The 15,561-nt window shown below is 43.6% G+C and overlaps 1 protein-coding gene across 5 annotated transcripts in view; it reads right to left on the bottom strand.

Annotated features, from left to right (window-relative positions):
* HKDC1 (hexokinase domain containing 1) overlaps nucleotides 1–15,561 on the bottom strand; it is a 74,031-nt gene that overhangs the window by 9,380 nt on the left and 49,090 nt on the right. Inside the window, exons 16-19 of one of the 5 annotated variants that reach the window (XR_012512836.1) lie at nucleotides 14,844–14,999; nucleotides 8,502–8,735; nucleotides 6,949–7,704; nucleotides 4,616–4,710 (exon numbers count right to left, since the gene is read on the bottom strand). Coding sequence is in view for 2 of the 5 variants with exons in the window: in XM_074382344.1 (XP_074238445.1) it covers nucleotides 7,557–7,704; nucleotides 8,502–8,735; nucleotides 14,844–14,999 (538 nt within the window). In the remaining 3 variants the exon portion in view is untranslated. Of the gene's footprint in view, nucleotides 1–4,615; nucleotides 4,711–6,219; nucleotides 7,705–8,501; nucleotides 8,736–12,745; nucleotides 12,877–14,843; nucleotides 15,000–15,561 lie in introns of those variants that run through there. The other 4 variants (XR_012512837.1, XM_074382344.1, XM_003928658.3 and 1 more) reach the window with 4 other exon arrangements.

Here is a 15,561-nt window from a genome sequence, read left to right as displayed (position 1 = left end):
AGAAACAGCCCTACAGGTAACCCACATGTTGAAATTAGTAGACAAGGACTTTAAGACACTTTTGTAATTATGTTTTTTTGTTTGTTTGTTTTTTAAGACAAGGTTTCACCATGTTGGTCAGGATGGTCTTGAACTCCCGACTTCAGGTGATCCACCCGCCTTGGCCTCCAAAATGCTTGGATTACAGGCGTGAGCCACCACACCCAGCCGTGTAATTATCTAAAAGAAAAATAAAAGTTGGACAAAATGGATGAAAAGACAAAAAAGAATGCAATAGAGAAATTAAATCTCTAAAAAAGGAACATGGATATTCTACAATTGAAAAATATAATGTTTAAGAATTCATTGACTAGGCTTAACAGCAGGTTGGCCACAGTAGAAAAAATATATCACTGAACTTGCAGACTAGTTATTAGAGATTATGCAAACTGGCCAGGAGCAGTGGCTCGCACCTGTAATCTCAGCACTTTGGAAGGCCGATGCAGAGGGATCACCTGAGGTCAGGAGTTCAAGACCAGCCTGGCCAACATGGTGAAACCTCATCTCTACTAAAAATACAAAAATTATCCAGGTGTGATGGCACACACCTGTAGTCCTGACTATTCAGGAGGCTGAGGCAGGAGAATTGCTTGAACCCAAGAAGCAGAGGTTGCCGTGAGCTGAGACAGTGCCATTGCACTCCAGCCTGGGTTACAGAGCGAGACTTCATCTCAAAAATAATAATAATAATAAATACAAATAAAAACAGAAAAGTTATCTGGGCATCGTGGCGGGTACCTGTAACCCAGCTACTTAGGAGGCTGAGGCAGGAAAATTGCTTGAACCCATTAGGCAGAGTTTTCAGTGAGCTGAGATTGTGCCACTACACTACAACCTGGTCAACAGAGCAAAACTCCATCTCAAAAAAAAAAAAGGAAGGAAGAAAGAAAGGAAAGAAATTATGCAAACTGAAGTACAGAGAAAATGTAGTAGCAAAAGAACAAAACTTGAAAGAGAGGTAAGTCAGGAGGAAATGCTCTAACGTTTGCATATTGGAATTTCGGAAGGAAAGAGGATAAATAACGAGTCATAAGATAAGAATTTTCAAAAAATAATGAAAGATATTAACACATGGTTCAAGATGCTCTTAGCAAACCCCAAAAGGATAAATTTCAATTAAACACACACACACACACACACACCCCCAAGCACATTATAAACAACTGTTGAAAACTGACGAGAAACAGAAACCCTTACAAACAGCCAGAAAGGAAAAAAAAAATCTCTTGCAGAAAAACAAAACAATAATACAAATTACAACTGACTTCCCAAAAGAAATTATGGAAGCCAGAAGAAAATGAAATGAGATTCTTAAAATACTGGAGGAAAAAACTGCCAAACTAGAACTGTGTATTGTATATTCTTAAAAAGAGAGAGGTAGAAAGACATTTTCAGACAAACAAGTTCAGTGAATTTACTACCATCAGTGCTGAACTACAAGAAATGCTAAAATGGTTAAGATCTGCCATCTAAGATATTATCTCTAAACAACTGTCAGCTCCATTAGAACATTTCAATCAGAGATTAATAACCTGGGCACTAGAGACACCCAAGGTAAAGGCTGGTATCCATAAGTTTCTGTGGGTAAAAAATTACAAATTAATTTTGGATGGTCTCTAATTGAAATTCAGCATTTCCTTTCATTATGAATATGGTCAACAAACCTACCAGTGCTAGCAGCACCTGTGACTTTCTCTCTAGTGGAAACTACAGATACTTTGGGCCATGCACAGTGGCTCACACCTATAATCTCAGCAGGAGAATCATTTGAACCCAGAAGGTGGAGGTTTCAGTGAGCTGAGATTGTGCCACTGCACTCCAGCCTGGGATACAGAGCAAGAGTCCATCTCAAAAAAAAAAAAAAAAGAAAGAAAGAAAGAAAGAAATCACAGATATATTCATATCTATGCTGTTTGTATCAAAGTAGTGTTTACACTCATCAGGACTTCAAAATTGCCATTGTTATTAGGTTCCTGCTGGATCTTACTACATAACGCATTAATAAATACATGCATGTATTACCATACTGCCACTTTCACATTTTAATAACTGTAATTCACACTATTCCTTTCCTATGTATTTTATGCATTGAAAAACATTATTCTGAGAAAGGATACACAGGTTTCATATGATTGTCCAAGGGGTTCATGGTGCGTGCACACACACACACGTACCTGTGCAAACAGGTTGAGAGTTCCTGATCTAAAGGAAGTAGGAAATGGTCGGGAACTGTCCTCACCTTGATCCTGTTCACCATGTTGTATTACAGATATTTATATATCTTTCCTTACTATCCTATGAATTCTTACAGGGCAGGAATGATGTCTTTTATTTCTTTGGGTCATCATTATAGAATATCTTCTGTGTATAACAATTGAGCCCCATTGGGTGAGGAAGAAGAATGGAGAGATTCAAAGGAGAGAGATAATTAATTCATGTGCTTATCTGAGCATGCATTCATTCATTCAGAGAACTGTTCAATAGCTACTCAATGCCAGCCAGTATAGTAGGCTCTGGGGACAATAGGAAGAATGAAACCCAAGTCTTTATTCTCATGGAGTACCCATTCCAGCTAATGGAAGAAAGATAAAAGATTTCTAAAGAAAGACGAATGAGAATGAACTCACTTGTTCTGGAAAGGCAGCATCATGTGGAAACTCTAGTTCTTAAATCTATATTCATCAACTCTTTCTGGGTAAAATGTTACTGGGAGAAAGTAACACTAAGGCTAAAAAATGAAGATAAAGATGCTCTTCCTCTTTTTTTTTTTTTTTTTTTTTTTTGACAGAGGCTTGCTCTGTCACCCAGGCTAGAGTGCAGTGGCACAATCTTGGCTCACTGCAACCTCCACCTCCTGGGTTCAAGCAATTCTCCAGCCTCCCGAGTAGCTGGAATTACAGACATCTGCCACCACGCCTGGCTAATTTTTTGTATTTTTAGTAGGGATGAGGTTTCGCCATGTTGGCCAGGCTGGGCTCGAACTCCTAACCTCTAATGATCTACCCACCTTGGCTTCCCAAAGTGCAGGGATTACAGACATGAGCCATCATGCCCAAAGATGCTCTTCTTCTTTGCTTTCTTTTTTTGCGATGGGATTTCACTCTTGTTACCCATGCTGGAGTGCAATAGCATGATCTCAACTCACCACAACCTCTGCCTCCCGGGTTCAAGTGATCCTCCTGCCTCAGCCTCCCAAGTAGCTGAGATTACAGGCATGCATCACCACCCCCAGCTAGTTTTGTATTTTTAGTAAAGACAAAGTTTCTCCACGTTGGTCAGGCTGGTCTCCAACTCCTAACCTCAAGTGATCTGCCTGCCTCGGCCTCCCAAAGTGCTGGGTTTATAGGTGTGAGCCACTGTGCCCAGCCAAAGATGCTCTTCTTAAAAGGCAGAGTCAGCTGGGTAAAGTGGCATGTGCCTGTAATCCCAGCTACTGAGGAGGTTAAGGTGGAAGGATTGCTTGAGCCCAAGAGTTCGAGACCAGACTGGGTAACATGGCAAGACCCTGTCTCAAAAAAAGAGAAAAATAAAGTCTCTGGAGTTCTCATGAGGACAATTTACCTTGCTGTATGGCTGCTGGTCTTACCTAGTAAACTTTGAGGATAAGTTAACCCTCCATTGCCCAAGATGTTTCAGGGACTGGCCTGTTTTAAAAAAGCAAGATAGATGTCTGCCTTCTCAGAGTTCTGGTTCTCGTTCAAGGATTCTATGATGCTATCAATTAGTCAGAATGTGCAAGGTTGCCTAGATACCTTGGGGCTCCTTTTTCTTGTAAGAGACCAGAGCTGGGAGAGAAGGGGCCGAGTGACCTCCCCTGACCTGCCAAACATGAGCTGAGAGACTGGGTCATGGCAGAACTTAACGGCACAACACCCTGAACCTATGGGTCAGATCATTTGTCCAGAAAGGACAGCAAGAAAGAGAAAGACCCCCTAGCAGAACCAGGGAAAAGAGGGACTGGAAGCTGAGGATGTCTTACCATGAAATGGGAGAACTGGGGAAAGAGAGTAAGGACAGCAAGGTTTTTAATTGATTAAGACAAAACCTGATAACGTGCAACTTTTCTCCAAAGAGGCATAACTTCCAAATACAAAAAGGTACATTTAATAAATTCATACAACATTTCTCTAGAGAGATATAACCTTAAAGTACAAAAAAAAAAAAGATAATTTTGGTAAATCTAGGACCTATTCACAGTAGTATCACCATACATTTGTATTGAAAGTATGGACCAGGCACGTTGGCTCACGACTGTAAATCTCAGCACTTTGGAAGGCCAAGGCAGGAGGATCACTTGAGGCCAGGAGTTTGAGACAAGTCAGGGCAACATAGTGAGACCCCTGCCTCTACAAAAAAATTTAAAAGTTAGCTGGCATGGTGGCATGCACCTGCAGTTCCAGCTACTCAGGAGGCTGAGATCGGAGAATGGCTTAAGCCTGGGAGGTCAAAGTTGCAGTGAGCTGGGATTGTGCCACCGCTCCAACCTGGGTGACAGAGTGAGACCTTGTCTCAAAAAAACAACAAAAAAGAAAGAATAAAAAACTATGTCCCAGGGAACCCTCAGCTCCCTCATTACCTCCAGCCCTAGCTGGCCTCTCTCTCTCGGTCTTTAGACTCAGCCTCCTTCACTCCATCTGGACATCCTGCTTCAGCAAGTGTTGACATTTAGAGCTGGAATTAAAAAAAAAATTTTTTTTTGAGACAGAGTCTCGATTTGTTGCCCAGGCTAGAGTGCAGTGGCTTGATCTCGGCTCACTGCAACCTCCACCTGCCAGGCTCAAGAGTTTCTCCTGCCTCAGCTTCCCAAGTAGTTGGGATCACCGGCATCTGCCACCATGCCCAGCTATTTTTTTTTTTATATATATTTTTAGTACAGATGGGGTTTCACCATGCTGGCCAGGCTGGTCTCAAACTCCTGACCTCAAATTATCTGCCTGCCTTGGCCTCCAAAAGTGCTGAGATTACAGGCATTAGCCACCGGGCCCAGCTGAAGCCATAATCGTTTTCTTTTTTTTTTTTTTTTTTTTGAGACAGAGTGTCACTCTGTCACCCAGGCTGGTGTGCAGTGGCGTGATCTTGGCTCACTGCAACCTCCGCCTCCCAGGTTCAAGCGATTCTCTTGCCTCAGCCTCCCAAGTAGCTGGGACTACAGGCATGCGCCACCATGCCCAGCTAATTCTTTGTATTTTTAGTAGAGACAGGGTTTCACCTTGTTGGTCAGGCTGGTCTCAAACCCCTGACCTCATGATCCACCTGCCTCGGCCGCCCAAAGTGCTGGGATTACAGGTGTGAGACACCACGTCTGGCACCATAATCTTTTGAAGAGACAGTAAGAGCACTCTGTGGAGTTGTCATAATTAAGTATATGATTAAGCATATAAATAAAAATAAAAATAAAATCACTGTGGATTATTCTTTTCCGTTTGTTTCCCATGACAATAGTTGACTCTCCTTTCTTTCTTCCTTCCGCTCTTTCTTTTCTTTCTCTCTCTCTCTCTCTCTCTCTCTCTTTTTTAAGAAGCAGGGTCTTGTTCTGTTGTCTAGGCTGGAGTGCAGTGGTACAATCATAGCTGATTGTAACCTCTAACTGAGACTCAAGAGATTCCCGCCACCTCAGCCTCCTGAGTAACTGGGACAGCAGCTGTGCACCACCACATTCTACTAACTAAAAAAATTTTTTATATGGGTGGAGGTCTTGTTATGTTGCCCAAGCTGTTCTTGAACTCCTGGCCTCAAGCAATCTTCCTGCCTTAGCCTCCCAAAGTGCTGGATTACAGGTTTGAGCCCCCATGCCTAGTCCATTCTTTTTCTGAAGATAATTTCTTGAAAAGTTCTATTTTTTTTTTTTTTTTTTTTTTTGAGACAGAGTTTCGCTCTTGTTACCCAGGCTGGAGTGCAATGGCGCGATCTCGGCTCACCGCAACCTCCACCTCCTGGGCTCAGGCAATTCTCCTGCCTCAGCCTCCTGAGTAGCTGGGATTACAGGCACGCGCCACCATGCCCAGCTAATTTTTTGTATTTTTAGTAGAGACGGGGTTTCACCATGTTGACCAGGATGGTCTCGATCTCTCGACCTCGTGATCCACCCGCCTCGGCCTCCCAAAGTGCTGGGATTACAGGCTTGAGCCACCGCGCCCGGCCCTATTTTTTCAATCAAGTAAGTCTTTGATAGGAGTGGCAGAGTACTAGGTTCACTAGAGCAATACAAGAATGTGTCTGACAAAGAGTTTACAATCTATCTGGCCAGATGCGAAATCACGCAGATAACTATGTGGCAAAACAGAAAAGCACAGGCAGTTCCGGTAAAGCAGGGAAGCGGGTCAGAGAGAGGACATCAACTAGAGAAATGGTCAGGGACAGGCCAATTCCACATAGTTCTGCAGGGTAGAATGGAGACCAATGGGGCGTATGGGAGGATCCCAACTCAGAAGTCAGAAGGACTTCCAGTCAACTCCAGCTGTTCAAAAGCAAGAGCTGTAGGATCATGTGGGAAATCTGGATAATCTAATGAAATCTGGATAATCTGTTAAGTATTCTAATGAAATCTGGATAATCTGTTAAGGATATTGTAGAAGATATTCCATATATTTCCCCTTGTTGGTAAGAAGTTTGGACTAGAGAAAAATGCTCAAGCTCCTTCTGACGCTGAATCCCTTATTCCACCAACAAAGCATGGCTTTGCCAAGTGAGCCTCCCAGAAGAAATATCAGCATCTCATGCAGTGTTTCTTGGAAAATCAAAAATTTTTTATTAATTTGCTGGATTTTGTATACCTAATGATCCTTAAAACAACATCAGCAGCAACACAAACCACATGCAAAATGAAAAATTGATGCCCCAGACAGCACCGCACCGCATAGCACACGCTTAATAAGGAACAAAACCCTACAGGATGCTGACATAACTTACTTTAAACATGCAAAGACTCCTGCAGGGCTCCCTGGTAATCAACCTCCCTGCATCCTGAGGCTGGATGCTTCAAAGTCTTTGTTCCCTCATCAGATTTGAAGTCAACATGGCAAGTTAAGAACAAGTTAGATGAGATCCCCCTAGTTCATGACACGAGTTCCTCTTCCTCTCCAATGTTCATCCACAAGTAGAGGGCCTGATCCCCCACCAGAGATGGCTTAAGCGTCCTGGGGGGAAACTCAGCCTGCCAGCCACATGGGGAGATTCTGTATGTTTCCAAGTGCAGCAGCCACAGCACTGAAAGCCATAGAGAACTTTCAGCTCAAGCCTCAACTGAAAAATGTGTTGAAAGGGGAGCTCTCAGGACAGAAATTTTGATTTCACAAGTTGGCCCATTTTGGCCCAAATATACCAAATAGAGATGTCATGTAATGTCACTGCAAATCCAGTAACAAGATACTAAGAGTACCCGAGAACCTGGGGTTCTCTTTCGGCCATCCAGAAGGTGAGGTCAGCCAGGACGGTGCCCACTGGTCTCTGTCCAACTGATCTGCCAGAGGAAAGGCTGGTCAGTATCCAAGATGCATCAGGCCCAATCCCAGGGGTTCCTAGTTCTCCTTCCGTGCCTGCTGTATCCTCTTCGCCACAGCAGTGATCAGCGCTGCCCCTTTTCCACTGCCATCTTCTGACAGCATGAATGTCACATCACATCGAGGGGCTAGTTCCTTGACAGTTTCCTGCAATATTCTAGAAAAGCTATGAAAAAGAGAGAGAAACATCATCAGCCCTTCCATGTAGAATCAGCACGTTTGTAAATGATCATAATCTAATTTCTTTAGTCTCTTCCCTTTGGTTTGCTTTCCAAGGCTCTAAACAGCTTCTTTTTAAATTTTTTTTTTTTTTTTTAAGACACAGTCTCATTCTGCAGCCCCGGGATAGGGCACAGCTGTGCAATCACAATTCACTGCAGCCTAGAGTTTCCAGGCTCAAGCCCCCCAGCTCAGCCTCCCATGTATCTGGGACTATAGGTATGCATCACCACGCCCAACTAATTTTTGTAATTTTTGCTCATTGTGTATTTTATTTATTTATTTTTGTAGAGATGGAGTCTCTCTGTGTTGCCCGGCTGGTCTCGAACTCCTGAGCTCAAGTGATCCTCCCATCTCTGCCATTACGGGCATGAGCCACTGCAACCAGTCAACTTAAATTTCTTGAGTCCTGTGTGAAGCACTTTACATACGCTAACTCATTTCAACCTCATGCATTTAGCCCTATGTCTTAGGGATTATTAGTGCCAGCCTTTTGTGGATGAGAAACCCGGGGTTGAGAGAGGCCGGCTAACATTCCCACATCATATTACTGGGTAGCAGAGGCACCAGGGCTCACGTCTTGTGTGTCAGATTGAATAGGTGACTTGACCACACAGCACTCCTTTCCCATAAAAGGACGGGGACACATCTTCCCATGCATCAGTTGAGGAGGCTATGCCAAATCCACCCTCGTCCGCCAGCACCTCCGCTGCCCCACCCACCACGCCTCTCCTGGGCACTCACTGAGGGTGCAGCTTGTACAGGGTGCCATCCACACCCACAGTGATCTTCAGGTGTTCCAGCCCCTGGTCTTCTCTCCTTTTTTCCACTACGGCAGCCAGGCCAGCACCGCAGAGCTGGGCTGCCCGCCGGGACACAGCTCCGCACACCTCCTTCACCACGATGCTGTCCTCACATGTGCTGTCCAGGCCCAGCTCCTGCAGAATCCTCCTGACCTGGAGGAGGGCCAGCCGATCGCTGCCGGCAACAGAGCAGGGAGTCAGGACCTGCTTTCCAGGGCCCTGGGTCATGCTCAATGCAACCCATGGCCTCCCCATTCTTAGATGCCCATGCAGCAGGGAGGAGAAATTGACCCAGGCAATGGCTAGGCTGGAGCAGAATGCCTTAGAAGCTGAGACTCAGGAAGGTCCACCACCCCTGGAAGTTCCATCAACTTTAAAAAATAAAGTGTGAGTGCCTGTGGTGTTCAGCATGTTCACATCTACGATCTCACTAGAAGCCATATGAGCTGTAGCAACCAACGCGCCAGGTACCCATTTTTCAGAAGAGGAGGCTGAGGCTCAGCCTGCTAGAGCTGTGCCCTCTCGGTAGAGAGCAGGGGCTCAAATGCAAGCCTTTTCACACCACCTCTTGTACTTCCCCATGAATCGTGCCAACTCCCATACTCTGGCCCCCTTCAACTGAAGGCCACCTTTCCTTCTATTTAACTTTTTCTGATTCTCTGCATCTTCTTCCCTTTTTCTGATTTCTTGGCTCTTGGACAGTAAGACTATATTTTCAGTAGTAGCCAGCAGGGTATATTTAATGAGCAAGTGAATAAATGAATATACAAAATACAGTCAGAACCTTAGAGAATGGGAACCCGGTAGGACTGTAAACACATGCAGAGAAGCACCCATCATAGCGCAGGCTGGCTTTGAGTCTAAACCCTGGTCATCTCACAGGGAACAAATGGTACTTAAACAGAGCCCTGGCTCCTATGCCATGCAGTGTGAAGTTGTAGCCTTGACTGTCTCAGGTAATATTTAGGGAAGAAGAGTGTTATCAAGAAAGAACAACTGAGGGCCGGGCGCGGTGGCTCAAGCCTGTAATCCCAGCACTTTGGGAGGCCGAGGCGGGTGGATCACGAGGTCGAGAGATCGAGACCATCCTGGTCAACATGGTGAAACCCCGTCTCTACTAAAAATACAAAAAAATTAGCTGGGCATGGTGGCTCGTGCCTGTAATCCCAGCTACTCAGGAGGCTGAGGCAGGAGAATTGCCTGAACCCAGGAGGTGGAGGTTGCGGTGAGCCGAGATCGCGCCATTGCACTCCAGCCTGGGTAACAAGAGCGAAACTCCGTCTTAAAAAAAAAAAAAGAAAGAAAGAAAGAAAGAAAGAACAACTGAGAAACAATCTATATGACCATACAGGGAATTCAGCTGGTAAATGGTGGTGTAGCCAAATGATAGAATTCTTTGTAGATCTTAAAGATGAGTTTGTGGCCAGCACAGTAGCTTATGCGTGTAATTCTAGCACTTTGGGACACTGAGGCAGGAGAAGCACTTGAGGCCAGGAATTTGAGACCAGCCTGGGCTATATAACGTGACCACATCTCTACCAAAAAAAAAAAAAAAAATTAAAAATTAGCCAGGTATAATTGCACATGCCTATAGTCCCAGCTATTTGTGAGACTGAGGCATGAGGATTGAGCTCAGGAGTTTGAGGTTGCAGTGAGCCATGATCATACCACTGTACTCCAGCCTGGGCAAAAGAGTGAGATCCTGTCTCAAAAAGAGATGACTGTGCATGAGAATATTTCATGCCATGGAAAATCTTCATGACATAGTGAAAAAATATATTATGAAATATTATGTGCTGTATGATTTTGTTTTTTTGTCTTAATGTTTATCCTTGCCCAGAAAACACACACACACACAGGGAAATCTATTCATTGTCAGGATTACAGGTAATTCTTATTTTTCTTTTCTTTTTTTTTGAGACAGAGTCTTGCTCTGTCACTTAGGCTGGAGTGTAATGGTGCCGTCTCAGCTCACGGCAACCTCCTCCAGCCGGGTTCAAGTGATTCTCCTGCAGGCACCCGCCACCACGCCCAGCTAATATTTGTATTTTTAGTAGAGACAGGGTTTCACCTTGTTGGCCAGGCTAGTCTCAAACTAGCCTTGAACTCCCTACCTCAGGTGGTCCCCCTGCCTCAGCCTCCCAAAGTGCTGGGATTACAGGTATGAGCCACCATGCCTGGCCTAACTCTTATTTTTCTTTTGCTTATCTGTATTTGTTAGATTCTCTAAAATGAATGAATAACATTTGCGTAGTAAGAAAAAAAGGTTTTTTAACTGGTATGTCTCAAGAGAAAGCCTGTAATTCCTTCCTGGGCCCGGCTTTTCACAGCTTACCCAGTTCAAGTACATTCCCTTCCTGATCCTCAGAGCAATCCTGGGGGTTAAGCAACAGGGCAATTACTTACATTATGAGGCGGGAAACTGAGGTTCAAAGAAGTGAAACAACCTGCCTCAGGTCACGCAGAATCAACAGGTTAAGTAGTGGAGGTAAATCTTAAACTCAAGCTCTAAGTCCCAGGGCTCTTCCCCCTGAGAACTCTGCCCCATCCATTTGACAAACTGCTTTGAAATGGGCTGCAGTCAGCACAGCGCCTACCAATTCCCATCAGCAATAAGTGGATAGGATTTTCTTTTTTCTTTTTTTTTTTTTTGAGACGTAATTTCCCTCTTGTTGCCCAGTCTAGAGTGCAATGGTGCAATCTCAGCTCACCACAACCTCTGCCTCCCATGTTCAAGGGATTCTCCTGCCTCAGCCTCCCAAGTAATTGAGACTACAGGTATGTACTGCCACACCCTGGCTAATTTTGTATTTTTAGTAGAGATGAGGGTTCTCCATGTTGGTCAGGCTGGTCTCGAACTCCTGACCTCAGGTGATCCGCCTGCCTCAGCCTCCCAAAGTGCTGGAATTATAGGCATGAGCCACTGTGCCCAGCCATGATTTTCTTTTTATTTCGTGAAGGTTTTAAAAAAGAAAACCTGGCCGGGCACAGTGGCTCACGCTTGTAATACCAGCTCTTTGGGAGGTCTAGGCAGGCGAATGGCTTGAGCCCAGGAATTCAAGACCAACCTGGGCAACATGGTGAAACCCCATCTCTACAAAAAAAAATACAAAAATTAAAAATTAGCTGGGTGTGGTGGTATGCGCCTATAGTCTCAGCTACTTGGTGGGGTGGGAGCAGGGGAGAGGGGCAGGGGTGGCAGCTGAAGTGGGAGGATCACTTGAACCCAGGAGGTCAGTGATGCACTGAGCTGTGATTGCGCCACTGCATTCCAGCCCAGACAACAGAGTGAGACCCTGTCTCAGAATAAAAAAAAAAATCTGCAGAAATGAAGACATCCAAAACAGATACCTCTTGTGCAGCAGAGGCAAATCGTTCTGGAGGCATAAGAGTGTTGCCACATTGCACTTGTCTAGGAACAAGTTCCCTTGTATTACAGCAAAAAAAGCAAGGCAAAAATAAATAAACTTGTTTATCTACTGCTCATCAGAGAGAAGCTGTTTTATATAGCAAAACAGGATCCCTTTAGTCACCAAACATGATGATTTTTAACCTGTCTGTTCAGATTGGATGGGCTGAAGACTAGACAGGAGAAGGATGCTGAACACTTGCTAATTAACACTCCAAAAATACATAATCGCTGCTGCTGTTACTGATTCTGCCATCGTCTCCTTAAACAGTAAGAACTCCCCTTAAACAGCCCATCTGATTTATCTCATCAAGTATACCACTTTTGTGTACAATGTGTTTTCTCCCCCCTCCCCCACTGCAAAGTAGTTTTTCACTTGTGGGCATCTGACCATAAAGACCAGGAGAATTAAATGAGGGATCACAAATGGAGAGAAAATCTAAATACAAAGCATCAGATAACAACCAGTGCTAGCATAAAAAGCAGTGAAACTGACACATTTGTACATAACTGGTAGTGACAGAAACTGAAAATATTAAAAAAAAAAAAAAATACTGCGCCCATGGCAAAACACTTCTTTTAACCAAACATTTCTACTACTAAGGAAGTAATTTACATAATTCAAATGACTATGTGTACTAAAAGAACTACGGTGTTACTCAGAATAACAGGAATTTATAAATTAACAATCTAGATGTCCTATACTAAAGGGAAAGTTTAGTAAATTATAGCACAATAACATCGTTTAATATGCAGCCATTCAAAATGATAATTACACCAAAGAGTTGATAGGGGAAAGTTCCTCTTTCTAGAAGTATTCCAGCTAATAACTGCAGGAATCATCACCATTTATGATGTCTAGTGAAATAATAGATCCAGGCAATATGCATCAATGACTGATAACATCCTAAAAGAAAGAAAGACAGACAGACAACTCAATGCCACCTAAGAAATATTCTTGTCCAAAATTCACTACTGAATCTAACTAAGCATCTGGGTCTAACTATAAGTTTTCAGGAAATACAAGAAGATAGAGGAAAATGCTAAATGCTGCAATCCACAAAATCTAGAATACAGGAAACTCATAGGATAAGATGACAGTTTCTTCAAGAAATACATTGCAAAGGAAAACAAGGGTGGGGAACCCACAGATTAACAGAGATTGTTTAAACATATCAATCAAATGCCATGTATAAACTCTGGATACCGATGCAAACAAAAGAACTGTAAAAACCATTAATTTTTGGCAATTCAGGAAATCAGAACACTAGCAGGATGTTTTATGAGATTGAGGTTTATCATTAGCTTTTAAAGTGTGATAATGGTACTATAGTTATGTTTTATTAAAAACCCTTATATTTCAGAAATACATTATGAAATATTTATAGATGAACGGATTTAAGATGTGAGATTTGTTTCTAATAACCCAGCCTGGGGATGGGTCAGCAAGACTGTATAGATGAGCCCAGTTTGGCCATGAGTTTATTATTGTTGAACATGGTGATGAAAACAGTGAGCTCACTTTACTTCTCTTTCCACTTTTGTATATGCTTAACACTTTGTGTAATAAAAAAAAAAACAAAATAGCTGGGCACGGTGGCTCACGCCTGTAATCCCAACACTTTGGGAGAGCAAGGCGGGTAGATCACCTGAGATCAGGAGTTCAAGACCAGCCTGACCAACATGGTGAAACTCTGTCTCTACTAAAAAAAAAAAATACGAAAAATTAGCCAGGCATGGTGGCACATGCCTGTAATCCTAGCAACTCGGGAGGCTGAAGCAGGAGAGTCGTGTGAATCCAGGAGGCAGAAGTTGCAGTGAGCCAAGATTGTGCCATTGCACTCCAGCCTGGGCAACAAGAGCCTGAGATGAATTTATTTATTCATCTCAAAAATAAATAAATAAAAATAAAAATAAAACCAGAATTTTAAATGAAAATTTTCACTAACACTGAAAACATAATATACAGAGTGAAAAATGTAATATGATTATGATTATGAAAAATGTTTGCATGAATTCAGAAACTTAAAAGGAGCAGGGCACAGTGGCTCATGCCTGTAATCCCAGCACTTTGGGAGGCTGAGGCCAGCAGACCGCTTGAGGTCAGGAGTTCGAGACCAGCCTGGGCAACATGGGGAAACCTCATCTCTACAAAAAAATACAAAAATTAGCCGGGCATTGTGGTGTGCGCCTGTGGTCCCAAGCTACCCAGAAGGCTAAGGTGGGAGGATCATCTGAATGAATAACATATGTATAGTAAGAAAAATGAGATAGATCAGTATTAATGGTTAATATTGTAGCAAAAAAAAAAAAAAAAAAAGAGAGAGAAAAGAAAAAAGAGATAGAGGCTGTAATTAGCCACGATTGCACCACCGTACTCCAACCTGGGTGATGGAGTGAGCTCCTGTAACCAAAAATAAAAATAAAAATAAAAATAAAAATAAATATATAAAATAAAAGGGAACATAATACGCAAAAATCAAAATAGCTGTATTTGAGCATTTGGTTGATTTTTTCCTGGATATTCATTTCATTTTATGGACACATTATCTCTTCAGGAATAAAAGGGAATTTTTTTTTTTTTTAGCTTTAACCTAACTCCTGTGTAGCTATTTAGGAAGCTTGGTGGAGGACTCAATCATCTCTGCTAAACATTCTGAGGCCCAGGAAGGCTGCGGGCCCCACAGTGCTGTGCACATGGTCCTCGAGGCTGTGACCCTGAATCAGGTAGAAGGAAGGAGCGACCCCAGGAGGCAACCCCTTGCCCAGCCAGAGCCTTTCTGTTTTTATCTTTAAACCTCAAATTGGCCCAACCCCAGCGTGGTGGCAGTGTATGCCAGTCAGAGTCTCACAATGAACTTGATCACAGGTCACCTTTCGATCTGGGACAGGAACTTGGTTTCGAAGATGCCCCTGGTCCGGAGACGCTCTGAAATCTGCCCTCGGAAGAGGAGACCCTGCTTGGTCAGGTCGATCAGGATCTGCCGTACGATCTCTCCTAGGTACATCCCACTGGTCATTTTCTCGTATCTGTTTGGGAAGAGGGATAAGGTTGGGGCAGATACGCAATGCAGAAGACCCCATGATGTGAGAAAGCCAGGCTTTGACGCCACATGGAACAAGATCTGGGTCCCGGCTCTGCCACATACTAGCTGTCTGATGTGAGCAACCACTGCAAGCTATCATCTACAAAACTGGGAGCAGAGCAGCCCCCCACAAGACTGTTAGGAGGCAAGCATCTGGGCACAGTGGACACTAAGCCAAAGTTAGTCCCCAGCCTTGGCCCCAAAGCCAATTCTCCTTGGCTTTACATTACAAATCTGTTCCACTGGAGATTCTGCTCTGTGAGATAACCACTGAAACTGTCTGCATGCACCGGGGGTTCTCAAAGGTGTTAATTCACTCCCCAGCACTTTGGGAGGCTGAGGCAGACGGATATGAGGTCAAGAGATCGAGACCATCCTGGCCAACATAGTAAAACCAAATCTCTACTAAAAGTACAGAAATTATCTGGGTGTGGTGTCATGTGCCTATAATCCCAGGTATGCAAGAGGCTGAGGAGGGAGACTGAACCAGGGAGTCGGAGGTTGCA

This window comes from Saimiri boliviensis, chromosome 12 (genome assembly GCF_048565385.1).
Source record: "Saimiri boliviensis isolate mSaiBol1 chromosome 12, mSaiBol1.pri, whole genome shotgun sequence".
Classification (NCBI taxonomy): Eukaryota; Metazoa; Chordata; class Mammalia; order Primates; family Cebidae; genus Saimiri; species Saimiri boliviensis.
The sequence above is the reverse complement of the archived record's forward strand: the minus strand, read 5'-3'. Positions and strand labels throughout refer to the sequence as shown.